Raw genomic sequence first — 24320 nt, 5'->3', positions numbered from 1 at the left:
GAAAATGCTTCTTTGAACGCCATTTCATAGCTAGCGGGGTTTATGAATTTTAAATCATTTTAATTTGAAGTCCTCCGAGTCATTAGCAGCTACGTGAAACAGTCTTTAAATGCCTTGAAACCTGACCCAGGTTTTCCTTCCCTGAAAATGAATGAACGAGAATGCATTCTTTTAAAAAAGAATATCGTCTCGTCAACACTAAAAACTAATCGAGGGGGAAAGGAGCCACTTTCAATCACAGCTTGGAGTTCATCAGAAAATGTTGCGGTGACTGCGCTATCAACACTTGCAGATTCACCTGATATCGCCGCACTGAAAATACCTGCTTGCCGTTTAAATTCTGGAACCAACCTGAGCTTTCACTAAATGTCTCGGAGCGATTGCCACTCTCGTCTTTTTGTACTGATTCACTATGAACTTTCCGTATGTGTAGACCGCTTGGTTAAAGTTGGTGCAGCTGAGGTCGCTGATGCTTTAACTTCGTCTTTATTCAGAATAAGGCATCGTGCGTTTAAAATTCCGTACAATATCGCTTTGACACTCTCCATTTTCAAAGCAATTGACCTCTTTCAATTTTTCTCCTAGGTTTATGGTTTTACTTGATAAATTCTTGATTTTTCTACCCGCATTCCTATTTTTTGCCATTTTCTCTTGGTTTTTACTCTGTATGGCTCTATCGAAACCACCTTCTACTGCTGAACTGTATTCCTGAGACGCAGAGGGCCGACGACTGCGGGGAGGGAACGAAGCCATTGTGTTTGAGACTCTATAGCGGACCCTTTTATGAGTTGATGCCATTCATACGCAACTCGGCCACCGCTCCATTTCTCCCCCGTGAAAATCCGATGACCTTGACGGCTTTAGCGTTGACCCTCTACCTGGAAGTCAATCGCCCGATAACCTATGACGGCAAAAATTACGTCTCAAACAGTATTGCTTAAAACAAACTCATTTCCACTAGCCTCACGCTTAATTAATGATCTAAATTAACCATTATCACTCTGCTAAGGAGACGAGATAAATTACTTCGGTAGGCCGGCTATCTGGACCTAATGACGAGCAATACTTTTGGCCATTGCACAGCAACGAATTTCGATTAATAATAAGCAAAAAAGAAGATTTGAGGCAAGCAATAATATTAATATGCGTAAAATGATAGCAATTTCGTGTGTACTTAGCGCAAGTTCACGTTTTATCATGAGAGCGTTTAAGATTTGTGATTAGGCTACACTGCGTTGCAATGTTTCCCCGAGGAACGAATTTGCGCTATATCGAAATAGCGCTAATCGAAATTGCGCTATATGAGACATGGGTGTATACCCTTTTCATTTTAGCTATTTCCCTATTCCCCTCTAGCTCTGTCCATCGCTTTTCCATGAGCTTCCGTACTGCTTTGCTCACAAACCTGAATTTAGCAAGCTCAAAAAATGCATGAATGTCCCCTGTGAATTAACAAAATTTATAGGTCTTATAAAGACAATTAACACGTTCTGTATGGATGGCGAGAATTCTCGTCATTTTTTTCCCGAACGTTCCGGACGGATGATGAAGATTCTCGTCATTTAGGCGCGTCAACCTAAACAATTTTAAAGCATACAATACATATTCATTAGTATGTTTTCAATTGTTGTTCGTTATTCATAATGAATTGATGCATCATAACATTTGATTGGGTAAAGTTATATTCTAAACATTAGCTTTTTAACTATGTTTAAACCAAAGGTTTTACGCCATAATAGGCACATATTTCCAATCTCTGCGTTCCTAGGAATTTAAATACCCCGGTACGCAACATGTTAAAATAGGAATTAATAACTAAAAAACAGGTTTTTTGGTCGATTAGGCAACCATCATTGGGGAGGAGAAAGTGTATTAACTTGTCCAAGGACATGGTAAGCATGAGGAGTGGTGAAGAGCGTGTGGTGTTGCTGTGATGATGTCACAGCCTAGAGGGGTACGATGCACACTGACTATGATTGGGGATTGCCTACACAGTTTTGACAGTAACTGACCACGAGTGGAAAATTCTACTGGTTTGTTTTGTGTGTTCAATTCTGCTGATGTGTATTTTGGTTAGTTTCTCAGCTGTGTGAAAAAGCTTACTATTGATTATCCTTTGTTCATTATTTATTAGTTTGTTCTGGTGTAGACGTATGAATAAGCTTTCCTAATCACCTAATTTGTGGTCTTCAGTGTCCTGTTACAAACATCTGCCTCAAGACAGCAGATTGAATGAACCTTCCACTTTTATAGGGTGCCAAGCGTTCTTTGAATCCAACAGTTGGATTATGTTTCATTTAGCCCATGAATGAGTGATTGACATATGTCAAACACATAAGAGTACGAGCGATCGATTTTGTGGAAATTAACAACAATGTTAACAAAAATATTCATTGTAGTTATAAACAAAAACAAAACAGACATAAAAAATAATAATTTTCATAGAAAATGAAGTTTCTAGAGAGGGGCAAATACCTATGAACTACTGTGTGATACAAAATGAAATTAAGCCTACTAATAGTATCCGAATCTCCTGTGGTGATATACTACTATCCCAGCACTTGTGTTGTGATCGGTTGCATACATTAATAAGAATGAAACAATCTTCCTTTTCTCCTTGAAAGATATGTTCATTTCATCAGCAAATCAAGTGGTGACATCATTATCAATGGTTTGGCATTCAAGGAGTGTTGTTTACTTTCACAAGAAAAAGACACAAAAAGAGGGAGTTAATTTATATTTCCCCCGTAACAATCTACATAGCATATAGGTTCACTTTTATACGTATATTTAGTTTGTAGTGTGTCAGTCTGGACAGTCACACTTTAGGGTCTATCTCAGTTGTACCAAGTGCTACAGGTATGGGGTTTGGTGCGTTTGAAGCAGAATCTCTGCACGCACATTTTAGACTTGGTCCCAGTGCTGAAGCTCAACATCGCATAAATTTGCAGGCAAAAAAATGTGCAAAAGTGGGGCAAGTGTCACTGAAAATTTCGTTGACGGACTGCATTTCATTGTTGCATTCAATGCCACTGGTCACTTCAATTCCACAAATTACCTAGCTGACCCTATGATGTAGTGAACGTCTGTCGCCCAAGTGTCGCTCTATCTTCTGCCGGTGGACAGCATTTTATTTTTGCATCCAGTGCGAGCACACCATTTTGACTACAATCCACAAATTCACTTCCTGCTGCTTTCCATAATGGGTGTGAGGCAAGAGGCCACAAATTGGGAAACAAAAAATTCTTGCCCACAGGTGCATGTCATGAGATGAGTGAATTTGTGCCCGCACAACACGATGCATGCTTTTGAAAATAAATCACGTAGTTTACCTCTGTAAACTTGGATGTGGAACAGGCAGGTTGGCACTGCTAGTCTACTGCATTTATGGAACTAACGAGGAAAGCTACTCTACATTATTTTAGATTCATAACTAATAGTAACTGCAACTTTGAATACAACTGTAGGATGTGTGCAATGAAGATAATGATAATTGTATTATGTAAACATGTAAATTCCGTATTAACCCTGAAACACTACAGGATAAGAATGGGCAGAAAGGAACAGCTCAGATGCTACCACAACCTGTTGATAGTGCCAATAGGTTTTTCTCATTGATGTGGTTCAAGCAACTGAACCACTCAAGATAGCTACAGGCAACTCCATTATTTTCCAATAGTGGTCTTTTGGATAATGAGGAGGACTAGAAGAAAATGATTTATCGAAGGCAATGGTAGATAATGAGTGGAACCTGTTTTTCTACAGATTAGTAGTTGTGCAACTCATTGTTGAGGCTTTTTGCAGTATTTGATATATGTCCTTCCTTGTACATATGACAATATTCATTACCTAATGAATTCTGTTAGTTAACTGAAAAGCAAATCTAGAGAGATTATATGAACTAGGACAAGGCCCTGGACTATGTCTGAAGTAGCCCGTAATGAGATTAGATTAGGTTCATAAAATTTGACTAAAATAGACCTGAGGTAAATAATGCTTTTATAAATAATTACTAAGAAATAAATAAAAATAATCCATTATTATTTTCCTATTTTACTGCAAGTGCATTGAAGCCTCATAAAAAATTCAAAGCATAATTTTTGCAAGGCAATTTGGTGATTTTTGAGACAATCACTGAAATAATAATCCTTTAAAAGTTTCAAATACTAATGACCTCCAAAAAAGGTGAATTAAATGAGTGCTTTAAAGTTAAAAGGCCAAACTTTATTTTAGTAAGGATGATGGTTACCTAAGCAACTGATGTCATTTTTCTAGGGATTCTTCCGCAGTAATTAACACAGATACCTTCTTCCATCACCCAAATTTTTTCAATGAATAGTGATTTTGGGTCCGAGTGAATGACACCATGACTGAAATAGCAGAAAACTTACCTGGATAAATTCCTTGGGTAACTCAGATTCAATGATCATCATGTTGTCCATAGGAATCAATTGAATATGGAATCCACGACTGGCATTATAGTTAACTCTTAAATTCAAGCTATGCTCCTCACTCAATTCTGTAACATAACCTGTAATCAAAATATAATGAATATCCAAAATTAGAGGTGGATTATTACACAACATCAAAAGCAGACTTCAACATCATTGTAGCTGTTGGTGATGTTTTTTCAGCTGTGCCCTGCATATTCATTCGGTTTTTGCCCGACATTTTGTGAACGTTACTGGCAGTGGCGGCTGGTGGTAATTTATCTAGGGTGTGCATTAGAGCAGATATAGGATGATTTAATTATATTATGTTAATACTAATCCATGAGCATCATATTTCGTCGTAATAGAATACATAGCAAGCAAAACATATCACTGGTATATTCTACCCTTAAAATTGCATGAACAGAAATAATATTAGCATGCATGAAAATAGTTATTCTAAACAGACCTTTACAAGTGACGGTAGGTGAAATTCATTCTCCTTTCTTTGAAGGAGGTTGTCACCTCACGGAAAATAACAGGGAAAAAGGTAAAAAAAGGAAACTACATGGGTTAAACCAGAAAAAACTCGCCACCCTCTGGCGAGTATTTAATGTCGTAAATACAACGAAAAGATAAGTGGCCGTGGTAGTGGTGGTGTAGTTGGTACGAAAACAGGGGGAAGGTTAAGGAGAGGTTCACACCGGGCGGTGGGGATGACTGGGCGACAGCAGGGCCGCGCTGCAACGACCGGCACAATCCAAGATCCGGAAAAAACAGTAGGCTCTCGTCCCCCGGGAAGGCTTTATATAAGCCCCCCAAATTGCCGGTGGAGTAGGTGGGGTGGGGAGGAAGCTGGCTCTACTGCCGTCGTCCAGGCACGAGCTTGTTTGACACCGGCCGCCCGGCCAGGCCCACCTCGAGCCATCATGCGCGGCTCATCCACAGCAGGCGTCGTCCAGTCACGTCCTGGTATGACTCTTCCGCGGCCGGGCAGGCCGACCGTGAGCCCGCATGCACGGCTCACTATGAGGAAGAAGTGAACGGCCGTACAGATGACTCTGTAGACGGACTAGGATCCTGGGCGCAGGTAGTGTAGGTGGCGGCTACACCACTACACTACCTGCGAGTCACTCACCAAAAATATGTGCGTGCACACTCGCATCGTTTTGAGTCTGCTCCCATCACCCATTTGAACTGTACATACCCCCCGCTTACTTCGTCCTGCCAGAGCACCCTCAAGCGATCGCATAGACTGAAAATGCGCCCGGCACGATGCCACCGGATCGCACACTTGTAGAGCGGTGAATTCGAATAGGAGATAGCTGTAGCATTCGGAGCTTCATGTTTCTTGCATATGCAGACAGGATTTTTATCCTTCTCGTTGCAAAGGAATAGTTTTCTTTTATAATTCATTCATCTTTGGGTGTGCACTTGCTAACATGCGTATACGCACGCACCGCCACTGGTTACTGGTCACTTTTTCTTAACCCCTCAAGAATGACTTTGAATGCCTGCGGCCCTACTCTTTGCGTGTGCGATGCACTGTCTGTGTCCTCTGTATGCCATGCCTCAAGCGTGTGCGACTCACCATGGGCATTCGAATGTTTCATTAAGAATTTCTATCTCTTAAGTTTCCATGTATCTACTTTCAGTGAGTATACATGTGAGATATATCTGCCTGCTTTCATTCTGTGCCTCTTTATTGCCTTTGTTTGTGTGCTCATATTTTTTAAGAATATTTTTTCCAGCTAATGCCAGGAAAATAATGCTTCCTCTTAGAGCAGCATCTAGTGGATGCTCATGGAAGACATTCTTCCACTCACGCTCTGATTTATGTTCTTTTTTAGCGATTGTGTGTTCTGTGTGGGGATGCTGAATGCTTTCCTCTGTGGTTCATTATCATCTGCTTTCCTGCCTCACCGTTTCCTTCCTCTTTCATTGTGGCAATGATAGCAAAGGCATGGACCATCCACGCATTGTCACTCAATGCTTCTCGGAATCTTGAAGACCTGCCAGCATTTGGTTTTCTAATTTACGACATTTGAAGCTTACGGTTGGGGTTTTTTCATGCCTATATTTCATCTGCTTTGGTGGTTATATTTTTTTTCAGCCTTGGGTCCCTTCTACTGTTCCATGCAAAGATGATCCATTGGCATATTTTGAGTTATTTTTTGATGATGTAATAATTATAATTAAATTGACACAGACAAAAGGCTATGTAGCACAGTTTCTTGCTTGAGAGACAGGAAAAATTACTAAGAAAAAAAATCGTGCTTTCAATAGTGGGTTCCCACAACTCTGATGGAAATAAAGAGTATTTCTAGATTTGCTCATATTGAAGGGAATAATTAAGAAACCAAGCTTCAAAATGTATTTTAGAACAAAACATGTATTAGAAACTCCATTTTTTATCAATGTAATGAGCAAGGAAATGCTTTCATTGCTCACCAAATTTCTTTGTTGTGTAGATAGGAAGATAAAGGAAGTTGTAAAAAAAGATCCTTAACGCAATAAAATTTTGGCAATCAGTGAATATTTTAATCTTAGTGAACAAAATCATAGCAGGACAGAATTTAGAGCGGCTCATAGGACAGCCCTCAGATATGGATACGGAATTTGCAAGATCGACCAGAGAGCATTTTGTTCAATAAAACCCACAAACTGAAACATTTGAGGCCGAAAGAAGAAAGTGTGTAGAGAGTGAGAAAAACAAAAAGAGAAATGAGACAAGATACAGATATAATAACTGCCCAGGAACACCACAGACAGGTCAACTACTAACCACTGGATACAGGGAGCAGGCAATAGTAAACGGCTCTGAAAATTGTAAAATAATTTAAATGTAATGGTGATTCAAATTTAAGTAGGTATTACATGATGAAATGTATCCTTACTGGTGATGTCACCAACAATTTCACTATATGTCTTGCGGGCCACATCAAGCAAACCATTTATTCCTGGTCTCACTGCAAAGCATCTCTGAAGATGAGCAGAGGCAAATCCTTTTGACACTCGTGCATCATCATGGAGGACTTCACCTATGAGCTCCAACATCTCATTATACCTTGGATCAACCAAATTCTGCAGGAAATAGATGAAAAGCAAATATTTTTAATCATCAATTACTAAATAAAGTGAAGAATTAAATAAATTTTAATTTTGTTATACTTTTCAAATATCATACATAAATGTGATACATATTTGCAAAAAATAAAAGTTGAAAAGCAAGGGACCCACTAATGCATATGACAAACAGATTTGATGATATTCCAGCAGAACTGATTAAAATTCATAAGAGAAGACATTAATCTGGATCAACTAAATCATCCACAAAAGTAATTACCATAAACCTTGATGAAGTAATGGTTATTCATGGTTGAAAATTATTCAGTTCTTATCGGGCACAGATGTGGCTGCTGAAATCGATGTCATTCTTTTAAATAAATTGTGCCAATATACACCAGCAACTTTTTGAACCATGAAAGCCAAATGGCAACGATACTCAACAAGAGAGATACCAAGGGAATTTGAGGGGAACATCATAAGCCCTATTGAATAGGAACACAGAATTGTCAAGATTTTTTTATGTCAGAAACTGCGCAGTTGTGCGTAGTTTGCACAGTTTTTTGCTTCATAATGATACGTTCATGAACATCATTGATGTAAAATAGTGAACCATGAATAGCATGAATAAAATATTACATTCAGTAACTGCGGAGGAGTAGTGCTGGACTTTTGAATTTGGCAATGCATTCAGGGAGTTCGCAAACCTCGCGGAAATTTGTTCCTTGGAGCAAATCTGCAAGGTGAGTGAGTGAGCTGCACGATTGTTTTGTTTCATAGTGTTTTAGCTTGATTTCTGTGTATTACCCCCCCCCCCCCCCTGTAAGCCTTGTAACTTCCCACCCCCCACTTTGCCCACCAAAGAGTACTGCCGTGGGGAATTTATTTTCTTTCAACTGTTCAACGGCCGTAGATCGTTCAATCACTTATATGTATATTCAGGGAGTATTCAAGGTCAACTCTGCATAAGCTATTCACAAGGTGTTCTGTTTGTAGGGCATTAGGTTGGAGCTGTGTGGACACACATTCCATGAAAAGCCGAGGAAATTTTTTCGACCATTTACACAGTTTGTTTGCAGGCAAATAGCAGTTCAGGGAACATTTAATTCTCACCAAAGCATATCCGCATAGTGAGAACCAAGATGCTGGCAAGGTCATATGTCTGGTGGGAAAACTTCGATAGTGCCATTGAACAATAGATGGCCTCATACGTTATATTCTCAATTAACACGAAGGATTAATCTAAAAAAAAAATACAGGTTCCCTTAAACAGATCCGCACAGCCCTGGCAGCATATGCATATGGATATCCTTGAGACTTTTAAGTGTAAATTAATTTTTAATATTGGTGGATGAGTATTCTAAATGATTGGAATGCTATGTAGTAAATGGGTTTTCAGCTCAAATTCTAATTCCACTCTTGTCAGAATGTTTAGCTCATTTTGGGTACCCTGTATGGTTGTTGTATCTGATAGTAGTCCCCTATTCAATGGTGCTGAATTTCAAAATTATTTTGTAAAAGAAATGTCAAGTACATGCTCACAGCATGCTATTGTGCTTGCTCTAATCGCCAATCAGAGAGAAATAAAAAATGTTTCTCAAATCTGCTGTGTCAACTAAAACCATAGCAAATAATTCATTGCGGGAACACCTTGCTTGGAGTTTCATGTCTTACCTTACTACTCCAACAACTGTAACCAATCAAGATGTTGATGTTAAACTTTAGCCCCAGAACTTCTTTGTCAATTATATCACCTAGCGACAACTTTAAACTAAGCTCTCGAGCTAATGGGTTGGAAATACAATATTTTTATGTAAATGAGAAGGTATTACTACATAATCCTAAAACAATGTTTTAAATGATTGTCTACTCATTAATGGAATGGATTGGCAATGTTATTTATTTAGTTAAGATAGCACAGGAGCCATCAGAGAGACCCATGTCAACCAGATGAAAAGGAGTAATTTGCCAGAGGAAAAGCATCCATCTCAAAGGGAAATGGCCTGGTTTCCTAGGACATCAATAAATGATTGCTCAGAATCAAAGAATCCAGAGCCTTTCGAGTCCACTTCTACACTTACCACCAGTACCAGACCGTTGAAGGACCAGGAGTCTACCAAATAGATATGCATCATCTAAATATTGTTGATTTATTTCTAGGTATCAAGGTTGATTTTTTGTTTTGTAATTTGGGGGGAAAATGTTATGCTAACAACAGCACAGCAGTGGGTGATCACTACTGCGGCAATCTCGAGCAGCAATCTTGCCATAACTGTCGACTAGTATAAACCCTGGCCGAGCACCAGTTGTGCATGTTATGTATATTGAATGAGTACATTAAAATGTATCTGGTGCCCGGACTTTTGACTCTTATTCATGCAAATTTTGAGACAACATGATTTTAGGACCAAATGCCTGACTCCACATGTATGAAAGATTCAAGGACAAGACTGAAGTAGTGGATCTCTATTTGGAATAAAATGATATCCCAATATTTCCTGATGATGTTACAGTTATAGCCAACATATCGAGAGAAATTAGATGAGGACTTGAGTAAACATGAAAAGGACAATGGGTAAGCGTTTGCTTTCTTTTAGAGGTTTAAAGACAAAATATATTTGATGTCTACACAAGGAATATATCTCACTTGCAGGTACGTACCCAAAATAAATGACAATTTTTGAAAGAATCAATGGATGTAAATTCATAGTGTGAAGACATACCTTTCGGATACCTCGCAAGAATGGAGTGCAGGCTTCTTCCAAAGCATCCAAAAGCGGCTGCACCACTCCGAGCGAAGTCTTTAGCAGAAGTGCATAGTTGATTCTTGATTCAGCTAACCTCAGCAATGTATCCCCACTAGCACCAGCATCAGCACTATCTGGAGAGATCATGCATAGCGTAAGCAAATTCTCCACATCACTAAGCTGACCAAGGACACACTGCAATTGAATGAAGATCTATTCTAGAAATTTTAAAATACGTAAAAGAAGGCATTCATAGTGACTGACATTAAATAGTGTGTCTCAGGCTTTAAGGCAGTGTTTCTGTGCCCACACTTCAATATCCGATATTACCTACCCCCAAGGAATCAGATAATGCTGGCTTTGATACAAGTTCTGTCACACTTTCGAGTCTGGTTTCAATGATGGAGGCCAAGCATGGGGGCTGAAGAATAGATGCACGCAGGAGACGCAATCCACCCACAGTATAGCAATGATTCAGAATATTAAGGAGAGATGGTTTTGACTCACTTGCACCTCCACCAGAAATGCCCTTTTTTCTCCCCCACACCTTACCCTCACCAGCATGACCAAATAAGCTAGCAACCAGCTCCAAGCGCAAGGCTGTATCAACATCTGAAACATAGTTAATGGCATCAACTTGGAGACACAAGGTACTACAAAAAATTAAAGTATTTCAAGGCATGCATATTTAAGAATTCAATCAGTATTTATTAATGTTTGCTTAGCATGAGAGATATGTAGAAGCCAATAGCACATTATTTATAACTAAGACAGAATTAAGGGAAAAAAGGAAAAGTTGCTCAAAATTTTGAAAATAAAATTATGGTTTGAGACTCTCATAACAGGCACTACATACATAGATATGTAGGGAAAATCCCTAATAAAAAAGACTTCCACTATAAAACATTCAATTCTGGATAGAATAAGATTGTTCCATTACCTATAACAGTTGTATTTTGTGAGCCCTGGTATTCAACCTTTAATGATTTAGGGGCAAAAATCAAATTCTGAATGTATTCCACATATTTCAACAAAGCAGCAGCAGCAGATAATGCATAAAACCTGTGAAAATGACACGCATGTTTTCTCAAAATAAAGCGACAAGAAATAAAAATTCCACAGAAACCAAGAAGAGGATGAACTTACTTGTGACTCAGAAGCAGTTCGACAGAAGCATACTCAGGTGCACACAACAGGTTGACAAGCTTACGTCCCTGAGCATCATTGAAGTGTCGTCGCTGCACACATACTATGTTTATGCGAGGGCACTGCTCACGAATCACTGAAAATACTTTACTAGGAGTTTTTCCATCACAAAAAGTATTTGGTACAAGGATCTGTAAGAGAAAAATCCAATCAATCCTGGATTATCTGTGACAATAATGCACACGTTGGTATGGATAATTCATTAATCTAAACACATTGAACGTAAAACAGAATTCAACCTTTAGCAGGTTTCTTCCAACAAAAGTCATAGCACAGGCAACAATAAAAGGTAAAGGACTCCAGTAAATGGTTTCCAAACGTTAATAAAAGAGGAAAGGCCATACATGTAAAATGCTCTCCGTGGGGAGTAGCTTTTAGGGTTTATAAAACTCTAAACGTTTCAAGTAGCATTCGTTTCACAGGATTTTTGCTTCAGACTGCCAAAGAGTGGGCAGCAAGTAAAGAGTCAGTTGAGTCATCCTTGGACGAGGAGGGCAAAGATGAGCCAACAGAGCGTGTCCCTTCAAGAGATCACCCACAACGCTTCTCGAGAGACCTTGGTAGACATCATCTCATCCCTATCATTGGAAAGGGGAAGAAAAATACCACACCAGGAGGTGCTAAGTGTCCCCTTCAAGAAAAATTAGGAAAGAGACTATGTATGTGTGCTCAAATTGTGGCGTTCCACTCCACAAAGGAAAATGTTTTATGGAATTTCATACAAAGAAGAAATGCTGAAATTATTTATGAGTACTACATTCAAAGTTGCATTTAAAAATATTCATTTTTAAAAAAATTATGGAATTTTTACTATGACTATGCACGTTCCAAGATTGAGGTTTAAAAATCCACCAGATCAGAGGGTTAAAAGGCATTTAAAAACCCCGGTACGCAACGTGTTAAGTTACACACTGATAACTCAAACAGTTGGCTACAATGAACAAAAACACAGTGAAATAACTGACTCAAGCTTGGATGATTGTTTTCACTGAAGTTCACATTATACTCAACTTGTATCCACTCAGTCATTACTAACCTAGTCTAAAATACCTTGACATGAATTACGTGTTGCCTGCATGCAGGGGAAAATCCAGCAACTCCAACAGGTTCGAAAGCTCACACAAGGTACAACTGTCCTTACTTTCTCCTGTATCCATTACCAGTCTTTTCTTGGGGTGGGTACTGTCATAAAGTATGCCAGAATAGGCATATTGAAAAAAATGTGGGAAGGTTAAAGATGTAGGGTTGGCAGGAAGTGACTGAATGGATAGGTAAGTGGCTGGAAGTACTCTTTATTAATGGACGTATCGTCAGCACTCAAATATCCAATGAATTACAAAATTCCAGATGGGGATAGCTCCTATTAATATTAAGCCAAAATTTCCTGATTTTTCCAGACTTAGCACAATATGTACTTACACAAATTTTCATCCTGTTTTATCACATGTATTCCATGGCATATTGATCTTTACAATGATAAAAATAGAGTTAGGAGTTGTAAAGATTAGATTTAAAATGAAATTAATGAAGAGAAACAAAATGAATTTTAACAGACATAAAGAATAATCTGCATTATTTTAAACAGTGAAAATTTTTAATTATAATAACACTGCTAACATTTTTATTAACACAACTATGGAAAAGATTTAACATCAATTTTAGAAAACAAAACCACTTTAACCTATATCTCAATATAGGGCCAAGAGCAGAAGGGAATACAACATGCATAAATAGTGATAATAACTCCAATATTTCAGTGATTCCAAAAGTCAGATTTTGATTCCATTTTGATTGAAAAGGGGAGCATCACAAAACTGTCTCAGATTTCAGTCAAACTTTGTAGTGCTGTAGTCCATTGGGATGATGCTGCTGTCCATAAATCATCCCCATATGGGGTTATAAAGCCAATAGTTTAAACAAAAAACTCAGTTAAATATTTACAGGTCTATTATATTCCCTTAGAAATGAGCTCCCATCAACTAGGAGCGGTAGCATGGTGGTTACAGTATTTGACTCCTACGCGGAGGTCCTAAGTTCGTTTCTTGGATGTGGTGTTTATTTTCATAATATGTTTCTACCTTTATTTTACAAAAGCCTTCTCTTCATCATTATTTCCATGATTTTCAATGAAAATTTTATTTTTCTGCGTGGAAATCTTTTTCTACAATGCAGAAGCGTCAGATGTTTTCCCATTTTTTACACAGAGAATCCTTGTTTCATTCATGTTATTTTCGTCTCACAAAATGAAGTGTTTTCACAATACACATGTTAGGATAGGCTAAAATTTGATTATTTGAGTGTAACCAAAATATAATAATTCGAAGAAGAATAAACATAGTATTCCACTAATTGCAGATTCACGACTTCTATTAGTGAAGAACAACCCACACTGGAAGATAAAACCCTCAAAACTTGCAAACGATTCACAAGACAGCAACTAACACTTTCATGCCCTGTGACAAAGTATGGATGCAAGCGTTAAAATGCTCATAAATATTTTTGGAAAAGAACCATTGAAATCCGAAGAGGACCAGCCGGGGAGTGAAATGTGTCTTCTTCCGGAGTCCCAGGCAGTCATCCATTTTTCAGCAAGTGGTCGCTGAACTGTTAACAAACCATCTATAACTAGAGGCTCCCCAGAAGCATCTTGTAGGTAAATTATGCTTTTACCTCTCCCGAAAGACAATTAACAATTCTTATATGTAAAACATATTGCTTTGCAGTCATCATTTTCCTTTCCAAATCCATGTAGTGCTGAAATTTCAACTAATACAGTAATCCAACTACAAAAATTAGGCCAAAATTATAAGAAAATGAGTCCATATTACAACACAAAAGGAAACGGAGTAGATGTGCAATGTAAAAATGTTTCGTATTGTGACATTGAAATAACATAATCGAAACTAGGCTTCCGTGTGAAAAAAAGGGAAAATATCTGACGGTTCTGCATTAAATAATGATGAACAGCAGGTTTTTGTCAAGTGAAAGGTAGAAACAAATTATGAAAAAAAGTGCCACATCCAAGAATTAAACCTTGGACCTCCGGGTAGGAATTAAATACCATAACCACTGGGCTACTACCTATTTTATTCCTTTAGAAATAACCTGAGAGATTATTTATAATATAATAGACATATAAATATTTAACTGCATTTTTTGTTTAAACTATTGGTTATATAACCCCAAATGGGAAGTGATTCGTGGACAGCTCCCCATGAACTACATTAACACAACAAAGTTTGATTGAAATCTTAGACCCAGTTTTGTGACACTCCTCTTGTGAGACTCCAACATTCCTTCAAAAATTAACAAATTGATTCCAAAAAAGACCAATCTGAAATATTTTTCCTTGAAATAATAATTTAATATCATGAACTGATTATGCTATCACTATGTAAATGGTGAATGGAAATCTGCCAATGACTTTAAACCATTGCTTTCAAGCCAAGATGATGATGGAGGCAGTGGTGCAGCGAGGGGGGGGTTTTGGGGGATAAAACCCCCCCCAGAGCTCAGAGAAATTTTTAAGTTTAATCCATTTTACTTAATTAGATTAATATTACTTATAGAACAATGTACAAGTATTATAAAATATCCCTCAGAAGGCTATAAAACTCACCATTTTGAACCATTTATCTAAAAAAATTTCCGGGGGAGGGCCCCGCACCTCCAGCTTCCCCTGGCGGGTATTCCATACCCCCAAACTCCCCAGTATTAGTTGTGCCTAAAACCCTCCCTAGCCTTCATTCCTAGCTGCGCCCCTGGATGGAGGAGCCATGCAAACATCGGCAGCTTTAATCTTAATCCTGAACACGATATGTACCTATATGCATGGCTCATTGGATATAAACTCAAAACAGCTCTCTCTCAAAACAAGGAAATTCTTACAGGAAATTAGAAACATATAAAATCTAGTTCAAAGAAAATATTTTACCTCCATTGGAGTGAAGAGATGCAGCTTGGTAAGGGTATTTAGATAGGTCTGGCCATCACTGATCTGACACATAATTAAATGTGGCCGGTGAATGTCAATTGCAGCTATTCCCACTTCTCCCCTGGCCTGTCCTCTACCTTCTGATAAAGCTGTTGGTGCACATTTACAGGAGAAGGAATTTACAATGGAATAATATATTTAGACAACACACAGGCAGAAATACTTTAAGACACTTAAGCATCTGCTTCCAATAAAATTCTGATCAATTTGCAGTTTTCTGGGCCATAAAACATGATGGGTTCATATGAGTTGACCAAACTCTGATACACATAAGATGCATGACTTGTATTTAACCCTACAAGTACAAAAAGAATTACATATGCATATCTGCTTGTTGGTAAAAATTGAAAACTCATATTTGTAAAACTAATATAGTAGATAAAGAAAATATGTAAAAACAAAGGATTGAAAGAAAAGCTACAGGCAGTAGCGGATCAAGGATAGGGACAAATGGGGGGGCTAAGTATGGGGGAAAATTCCCAGAAGTATTGCGGGTGCGAACAAAAATTACCATTCTATCTAGTGTAAATTGGATGTTCAAAGGGGGGGGCTATAGCCCTTCTCCATTTATCCACCACTAGCTACATGCAACTGATCCGTGAGATTTCACATGGAATAAATTATTAAAAAATGGGGTAAAAAACACATTGGATGAAAAATAACCTTGTAGATTACAAGGAAATCCATTACAGTAAAGATAACGATGAACTAACGAATGACCTTGCTGCTATCCAAGCATGGTGTGATGAGTGGCAGTTAGAGTTAAATTTTTTTAAAATCCTTGCAATGAATTTCTGGAAAAAAATAACTCCCAACACAAAGCTATATCATTCAGGGTATCCACTTAGAGACTAGAATCCGTGAAATATCTGGGATGACTCAATAAGAACATTAGGAAAGTTTGATGGCAAAGTGAGAGAAATTAGCTACTTCTCCCTCGTTAGACCCACTGCTGGTAATTAGGATCTTCACAAAATAGGCTTCAAAACATAGAATGTGTACAGAGAAGAGCTGCCAGGTACGTGAAAAGTCATTACGATAGCCTCGTTTGTGCCTCCTTGAGCTTGTTCGTGTGCATTAGTGTTAGCCTCTTAGATAAACGCAGATGGGAATCTCTGTCAAACTGTAGACTGAAAAATAGAAACTGAATACGTATGTAAATTCAAGACCAGAGTATTTTCTGACAAAGTTATCAACATATATCTTATGAATGCCAACATACTATAGTAGATCATATCATATTAATAAATATAGAGAGCTATACTGTAGAACAGTTATACAGCGGCGCCGACTTATAAAAAATATTGGGGGGGCCCATATCGGAGGTCTTTCCCCGGGAAGAGGTTAAATTCAAAGTGTGTTGCAGCACCGAAAAGCTATCATGATTCACACCACCTGATTCAGTTAACCTGCTTAACCTTATAATTCTTTGTTTTAACACATTGTTGAATTTATTTTAAAAGATAACTATCGTCAAACATGGGGAAAAAATTACCAATATATTTTTGTGATTTCACAAATATAACTTAATTATTTTCTTGAATTATTGAGGGGGCTCTCAAACGAATCTTTGAGGGGGCTCGGGCCCCCTCAGGCCCCATGGAGTCGGCGCCACTGCAGTTATATTCAGAATGTTGTTTTTTCACGATTAATATGAGACTATAATGACAGTGTTAGGACTTACTAACAGGTTACTTGACTGGTTGTATAGTCTACTAACTTATGTATTCTATAATGTGTGTTTCTGAATTTTCCTAGTATATCTAACAGCATGTTTTGCATGTTCAAGCTTCATTGGCAGATATGCCTTCATGAGTACATAGTTGGAAAAAGTTGCCTTTACATGAATGGGAAAGCACATTTAATTAGTATGTGCAACATTTTTATGACCACATGGTGATCATCCCTTGCCACATCAAGGAGTTGGACCGGTGGATATGTGTTTGACTCCCAACCAGATGGCCCATGTTCAGATCTCGGTGCCACCCGGTATTTTTTTGGTCCTTACCAATGGAATTCCAGATGGAATGTTTGTGGAAGTTTGGCTGTGGCATTGACGGAGTTTGTTGCCAACATAAAAACAAACCATCTCGGCTACCAAAGCAGTCTGTATTCTGAATTGGAAATAAATGCTCCTCTACAGCAACTACTTAAGGATTTCATTCAGCGTACTTACCAAACGCTGCAACCCTATGGTGTGCATGTTGGAATTCTCTAGCATGCTGCAAGCTGGTGATTGATCACCCCCTTCCAAACACCCTAGAGGTGACTCGCAGGGATTAATATTTTCAATTTTGGTGACTTTTTGCTTCAATGAACAAGTGCATTAATAGTTGAAATACTCAAATAGTAAAGCAGTACCAACAGAATTGAAGTAGCAACTAGTTTACCATATGAAAATATGTATCTGCATAACTATACCATATGGCATATGCCTTAAGTCTACACTGAATTTTCCATTAACAATTGTTTTCCTTAACAAATCTGTTTCCCACACCAGTACAAAAAAATGAGCCAATTCGTTTTTGTTACTATATTTTCAGTTTTTAACTATCTGTTAAATAAAAAAATGGGTTTCTCACCAACGATGCATGAAGAATCAGACTCAGCAGAGGAGCTGTTTCCTGATCTGGGAGTTCTACGATCTGATGGGGTAGAACAGGGATGTCCACTGCTGGACGTTGTAGAGCTGAAATTGAAGTTCACATCAGACATTTATTCCTCACAAGTTGCGATAACACTATCGTATTTTATGTCTTACAATTGAAATCTCCTGTTGGGGCCGCTATTTCTGGAACTCGAAGGAGTAATTCTACTTGGAGTGCGAGCAATTCTATGAATTTCAAATGATTCACTCCGACCGAAATTTCCACGTCTTGACAAAACTAAATGTTAAAAAGAATAAGAGTGCAGTCAGCTGCAAAAGCCGTTACAGTGGAATAACTTGACATTCAAAGATTATCTCACACGTACATGGTTGAGTTCGGCAGTAGCCTGAATAGCTCCCTCGTCCGCGAAAAGTACGACTTTCACTTCTTGTCACGTTCATAGCTGTATAGCTCAAGGTTCCTCGTTCAAAATTCAAATTTGAAGATTATTGTGAAGTTCATTCAGATACTCAATCATGCAACTCAATCTGGCTCATTTAATGGCGAATCAACTCTAAGTAATCATTCAATCAAACAAATCATTCATGAAATACTGAAAAATCTCAAACCAATTAATGACGCTTTAGGGTACCTTATCATTCAATATTACCGCGTCCTCCAATCAACGAAGCATAAAATGACAGTCGACGATGGTTAACGACGTTATCGACGCTTCGCAGTTCGACGCTTCGGCTCCGACCGATTCAATTTCGATTCGATTATTCAATTTGAAATATTGAAATAGGTGAACAAGAAATGAAATACGAAACATAATATTTTGAAATTAATGATGAACGCGACTTATACGCAGAAAAAATAAGCAAAGATGCATATTGCTAAAACAAAATTCAACGGGTTTATAGCATCTTCGAAGGATTAGAGAGAAAAACAAGAAAAAATAGTTAATAATGAATCCCGCACAATACTTTAAAGAGCGCAACGTATCAGTTGGTATCAGTCGAAGCTGGTCCAAGCTATCGAAAAGATATAAACGTGACAATCAGTAACAATTTTCAAGGTAGTCTGCTATGTCACTGTTTGACCATGTAAGTGCATCCACGGGGGGCTTATCTTTCTTCGTGGGCGTTCTCACCTTTAGCTGAGTTATTTACAATTACAAAGTCGGTGAGTAAAGGTTAATATATACCATTCAAAATATCGATGAATCGTGTTCTATTTGACTCCCGTATTGGACAAGTTTGTAGTTGGTGGTTGCTTGCGTAAGTCCAGTGATATTGGCTTTACTTCATATTTTTTGTCACACTCTGCCTTAATTCTACAGGGAGAACTTGTACATTTCAGATGATGTCCATTGAAAAGGAAGACTAAAGTCAATTATGGTGTCATTGTGTGTTAATGGAAGCTCCAGTCTTCAGAGAAAAGGATTTCTACCCTAGGATTGAAAGCGAAAGTGAAGAGGATAAAGCATGGCTAGTAGACGCAATGTACAAAATGTTACGGCCATTATCTCAAAAGGTGATGTGACTGTTTTTGATTAAACGAAGTGAAAATCCTATTGCGTTAAGTGTAGCGACGACCATGGTATAGCTTTTTTTATTGTTGTTCCCAACTTACTCTTATCACCTCTTTGCCAATTAATGATGGCAGCCATCCAGGCACATAACCAAGGATAATAAGCTGCGGTATTCAAAATGTAGGCACTATACTTTTATTCCGAATAAACTGAAACTTAGGGAGTAACTGCTATTTCACTATTTGACATTGAAAAATCACTGAAAGTCGCCGCCGACCCTGGAGAATGCGGATGGTAACCGTGAGTGAAATGATATTAACATTGGCCTATATATTAACCCATTTCCCAAAAGACGATTGGGAGAAAAAATATTGTAGAATTATCCTCAAATGCCTGAATAATTTAATTTGAACTGTATGTGGCCTATACGCTCACCAGACAACTCAAATGTTCCTCTCTCTTCCTAGCACAATGGGTTACTTGCCGGAAAAACCTTAAATTCTTCTCTGCTCTTCTACTAACCATCGGTCTCTATGGACGTCTTCAAACGAGTTGAATCATGTCGTTGATGGCACGGTGCCCATTTGGCCCAGCAATGCACCATGTACGGCATGAAGTATGTACAGATAATGCTACATTGAGTCCTCCATCAGACGAAACACCTATTCTCCAGTAGCCAAAATTCGTTAGTATACAGTAGTAGTATTTACAATTTGTTTTTCTGTAATGAAAGTATCTGTTCCTTGTTGTAAACATTGCTGTGAAACTCTTTCCTGCCCACTATATAACATTCTTTATAACAAATCTTTATATTTTGGTATATTTCCTTATTCTTTTATTAGGTACCTCCTTTGTCCTTCATGAAAACATTAATATGAAGATAACAACCTTGTAGGCCACATCTTGAGACATCATCGTGGAACAAGAACGAGGATCGTCTGATGAAGACTATTGTTTAGGGACAAGTGGATGGCAAGAATGGAAAAGGAGGACCTCGAACGAAATATACTGTGCAGGTAAAAAATGATAAGAAAGAGAAGAAATATGAAGGTGTGAAGAGAATAGGTGATAGGAGAATTGAGGGGGGAGCTGGGTCACACCAATCTTAGGATTGTTAAATGGTGATGATGATGATTACCTCCTTGGTATTTTCTCATTTTGAAAATGATGACAGACATGATGTACAGACGAATTGTCATACAATCTACTTTATCTAAAGTACTTTATAGCTGAGAAATTAGGTCTTCTGCATGGCAATTTTCTTACTAGATCAAACCATCGCCGCGGAAACCTATGTTCTAACATTATTCGCCTCTATGAGGAGGAGATTCACAGGGAGATAAGGAAGTTTGAGAAGCTTTGGAAGAAGAAGGAAAGGCTCCTGTCATCTTTAGCCTTCCTTCTACGCTGCCAAAACACAAGCACCATACCCAACTGTGTGTAATCACAGTGCAGCTCTCATCTCATCCTACAGTATATAAGCGAGGCAGAAACCAACAGCCGACACCTTTGACCTGAAGACGCTGGCAGGATAGCCAGCGAAACTGTTGTCCACAAACAAGCTGACGCGGAAGAAAACCCTGGAGAAATGCAGAGATCAAACCATAGCCGCAGAAACCTACGTTCTAAGATTGATAAACACTTTTATGTTGATTCTGTTTTCTTAGATTTTTCCAAAGCATTTGATAAGGTTAATCATACTCTCTTATATACCTAAACTTGAAGCTTGTGGGATTGATAGAACCAAGGGCGCACCCAGGATCAAAACTGGGAGTGAGGGGGGGGGGGGGGGGGGGAGGAGTGCAAGCGATGGTCGTTCAAGTTGTTAGTAAGATTTAAGCATAGAAAAGGTGAATGAAATCAATATTTTAAGGCAACTGTAAGAGCTCTTAATTAGATTTCAAAATTATTTGCTTGAAAAAATATTATTTTCCTTAAAGACATTTGTGATATTTGCTTCTAGGGGAGGGGAAGATGCCCCCTCCTGCCCTTCGCTGGGTACGCCCATGGATAGAACAATGTTGGCTTGGCTCAATTCTTACCTTACTAAAAGAAAATTGATAGTCAAAATTTGTGGTGCAACATCTACTCCTTTGAAAGGAATCTTGGAAAGGGAAGGTAGGACAGCAGCTAGATACAACAAAATCGCTTAGTTTTGATTACAGCTGTTGCAAATCGGTCAGGAAAGGCAGTGAAAGAAGCTCACATAACAAAACATAATCGGATTCAAAGAAACTGGAAACAATATTACCCATTTATCGATCCTGAAACATCTAGAATGAGACGCTTTCTCACCTGAAGTATTAGATATTAGATTCGGCCAATGTCGAAATGATTTTTTTTGCATTGTAGCTCAGTGGAGAGCCGAATATCCAGCGATCTGTCCGCTAATAAGGAGAACCCCCTCTCCTCCTATCCTTTCCGTTCCCTCCTTCCCGTCCTCCACTGCTAGCACTTCATGCTTTCAAATAACCATGCATGTCTATGGATGTCTTTAAACAAATCAAATTGTGCAGTTGACGGCACGGCAGCCGTGGTCACCACGGTGCCTATTTCAATCCGGTCCGGCGGTAGGTCTACGGTGAGAAATACAGGCAGTGCTACATTGAGGCCGCTTTCTGACGAAACGACTTTTTGTCGGCCGCTGTTCACATCACGACGCCGTGAAATTCAGGCCGCTTTCAGAGGAGACGACTCTGCCATGCTGTGGGCCGTGCCATGAACGGCGGCCCGGTCCCAGCCTTGTTTAAGTCAAAGAAATTGTTACAGTAGACCCACACTCAAGGTTTTCCTGCATCAAGTTATCCAATAACGCTGTCTAATGCATCGCAGTGAGTCACCGGAATTACTGTTCGGCATTGATGCGTACCGGGCGCATGAGCTCGTATTGCCCCTCTTCGGCGGCCGCGTTAAATTTCTTTCCGCACATTTTTAGTTCATAATATCTAATTCTTCAGGTGAGAAAGCGCCTAATTCTAAATATTTCAGGATTTGTACATGAGGTCCCTGTGATAAATTTAACGGCAAATTCTGGCGGAGAAATCACTACAGTGCGCGATATTATGTGGATGCGTTATGCGCAGGACTAAACGAGCCAATTGACCTTGGAATCGTAACGAGACAGAGCAAATGAATGTCGGCAGTGCTAAAAAATGAAGGCTTAGGTTTTAATAGATTATGACTTATCACAAGTAATTTTTTCGCTAATCCACCTAAAAATGCAAAATTTCGTTTTTATTTACTGATTTCGGGTTATTTCGCAATATCTCTGCTCGCGAAATTCACCCCCCCAATTTTGAGTGGCCCCCATGCATGATGGTTATATAATGTTTTATTCTTTTTTATACTGCTATCTCTTTGGTTTGTTTTTTCATATGGCTGTGTTCATCCACATCTATGTATTACCCTGCAAGCTATGTGAGTGTTTTAGGATACAAGTGTATGAAGTTCTGCCCAGCATTTATGTAAGCCCTTCATTAATTCTTACACCTATCCATACAGCAAAATATCTCTTTTAATTTATCGCTTCTGGTGGGCCTTGAATTACTGTGAGGTTCTATTATGATGTTCTCCTTGTCGCTCAGAAAGATATCTATTCTTCACTGCCTAAGCAATCTAAATAGCACGTAGCCTCTGAGTCGTTAGCCCGGCCAAATAATTTAAAATCTGTGTAATGCTTTCTGTACACCCATCTCAGTTTTTGACATATTGTGCAGCTTTCCTTAGTTTTTAGTTTGTGGGATTAATCCCTTATACTCCAGATCTGACATGCTGGATGCATATTCAAGATGTGGCTGAATCTCTATTACTTTTTCATCTGAAAATTTTCCCACATGCTTGATGAATCGTTGCTTCTTCAGAGCTCTGTCACAAATATTTCTCATGGGTTTTCCCCATTATAGGTTCTAAATCATTGAAACCCTCAGATATTTCACATCATCTGTTGCCTTCATGTGAACACCATCCAGAACTCGCCAAGAACACTTAGCTGCTGATCAAAGGGTCCCAGGTAACACCTTTTAGCACCCCCAAATAAAATTCTTGAAGTGCGAGATGGCTCCAAGAAAGGAACTTTCCCTACTGCCATGAACGTGTGATATTCACCCTCATGTGGCTTAGTCTTCAGATGAGCCCTACCCTCGCCCATCCATAACAATCTTAGGATGGAAATACTGAACGAATGTTTATCACTTGTGGGAAGAAGACTCAACTCTTGTCATCATGTCTTGAAAATGTCATGAATAGCAGAGACTATTACTCATCCAACTCCTTTAAATTCAATTAGGTGATCTGTCAATTCCTTAAAATTTTATCATTATATTGAAGAGCTGTAATTTTGATATTTTTTAACAAAAGACTACATGATACCCTGAATGGTAAATTCTTCAACACTTACATGGCTTTTGATGGTACAAAGTAGATCTCATAATGTAATATGTACATATCTGGTTTTTTTCTGGAGAACAATGGCAGTGAACATTTCTCTGGTCTTACTCAGGGTAAGGTCCTCTATATCTCCTTCCGACGTTTGGATGTGCATCACCATCATTAGTCAACAATCCTAAGATTGGTTTGATGCAGCTCTCCATTTCTCTCTCCTATCCGCTAATCTCTTCATAGCTACATATTTATTCTCTTTTACATCCTTTATAACCTGTCAGATATAACTCATTCGGGGCCGTCCCTTGCCCTTTTTCCCTTCCACTTGTCCTTCAACGATTGTCTTCATCAGACCATCGTGCCTCAAAAGTGCAA

General features: G+C 38.6%; 1 protein-coding gene and 1 long non-coding RNA gene across 2 annotated transcripts in view; one reads left to right on the top strand and one right to left on the bottom strand.

Annotated features, from left to right (window-relative positions):
- Nucleotides 1–18741, bottom strand: part of LOC124158611 (mutS protein homolog 4-like) — a 29524-nt gene extending 10783 nt beyond the window's left edge. Inside the window, exons 1-10 of the mRNA XM_046533781.1 lie at nucleotides 18417–18741; nucleotides 18205–18328; nucleotides 18026–18132; nucleotides 15384–15532; nucleotides 11390–11580; nucleotides 11184–11305; nucleotides 10578–10855; nucleotides 10220–10438; nucleotides 7328–7514; nucleotides 4392–4531 (exon numbers count right to left, since the gene is read on the bottom strand). Coding sequence (XP_046389737.1) covers nucleotides 4392–4531; nucleotides 7328–7514; nucleotides 10220–10438; nucleotides 10578–10855; nucleotides 11184–11305; nucleotides 11390–11580; nucleotides 15384–15532; nucleotides 18026–18132; nucleotides 18205–18328; nucleotides 18417–18492 — 1593 coding nt within the window. The 5' untranslated portion in view covers nucleotides 18493–18741. The remainder of the gene's footprint in view (nucleotides 1–4391; nucleotides 4532–7327; nucleotides 7515–10219; nucleotides 10439–10577; nucleotides 10856–11183; nucleotides 11306–11389; nucleotides 11581–15383; nucleotides 15533–18025; nucleotides 18133–18204; nucleotides 18329–18416) is intronic.
- Nucleotides 18742–18847: 106 nt separating this feature from the next.
- On the top strand, nucleotides 18848–20575 carry LOC124158610. Its single transcript, XR_006864845.1, has 4 exons — nucleotides 18848–19216; nucleotides 19394–19865; nucleotides 20033–20250; nucleotides 20408–20575. It is a non-coding gene; the product is annotated as an uncharacterized LOC124158610 (long non-coding RNA).
- Nucleotides 20576–24320: the final 3745 nt, after the last annotated feature.

This window comes from Ischnura elegans, chromosome 5 (assembly GCF_921293095.1).
Source record: "Ischnura elegans chromosome 5, ioIscEleg1.1, whole genome shotgun sequence".
Classification (NCBI taxonomy): Eukaryota; Metazoa; Arthropoda; class Insecta; order Odonata; family Coenagrionidae; genus Ischnura; species Ischnura elegans.
Note: the sequence above shows the minus strand (reverse complement) of the source record. Positions and strands in the feature narration are given on the sequence as shown.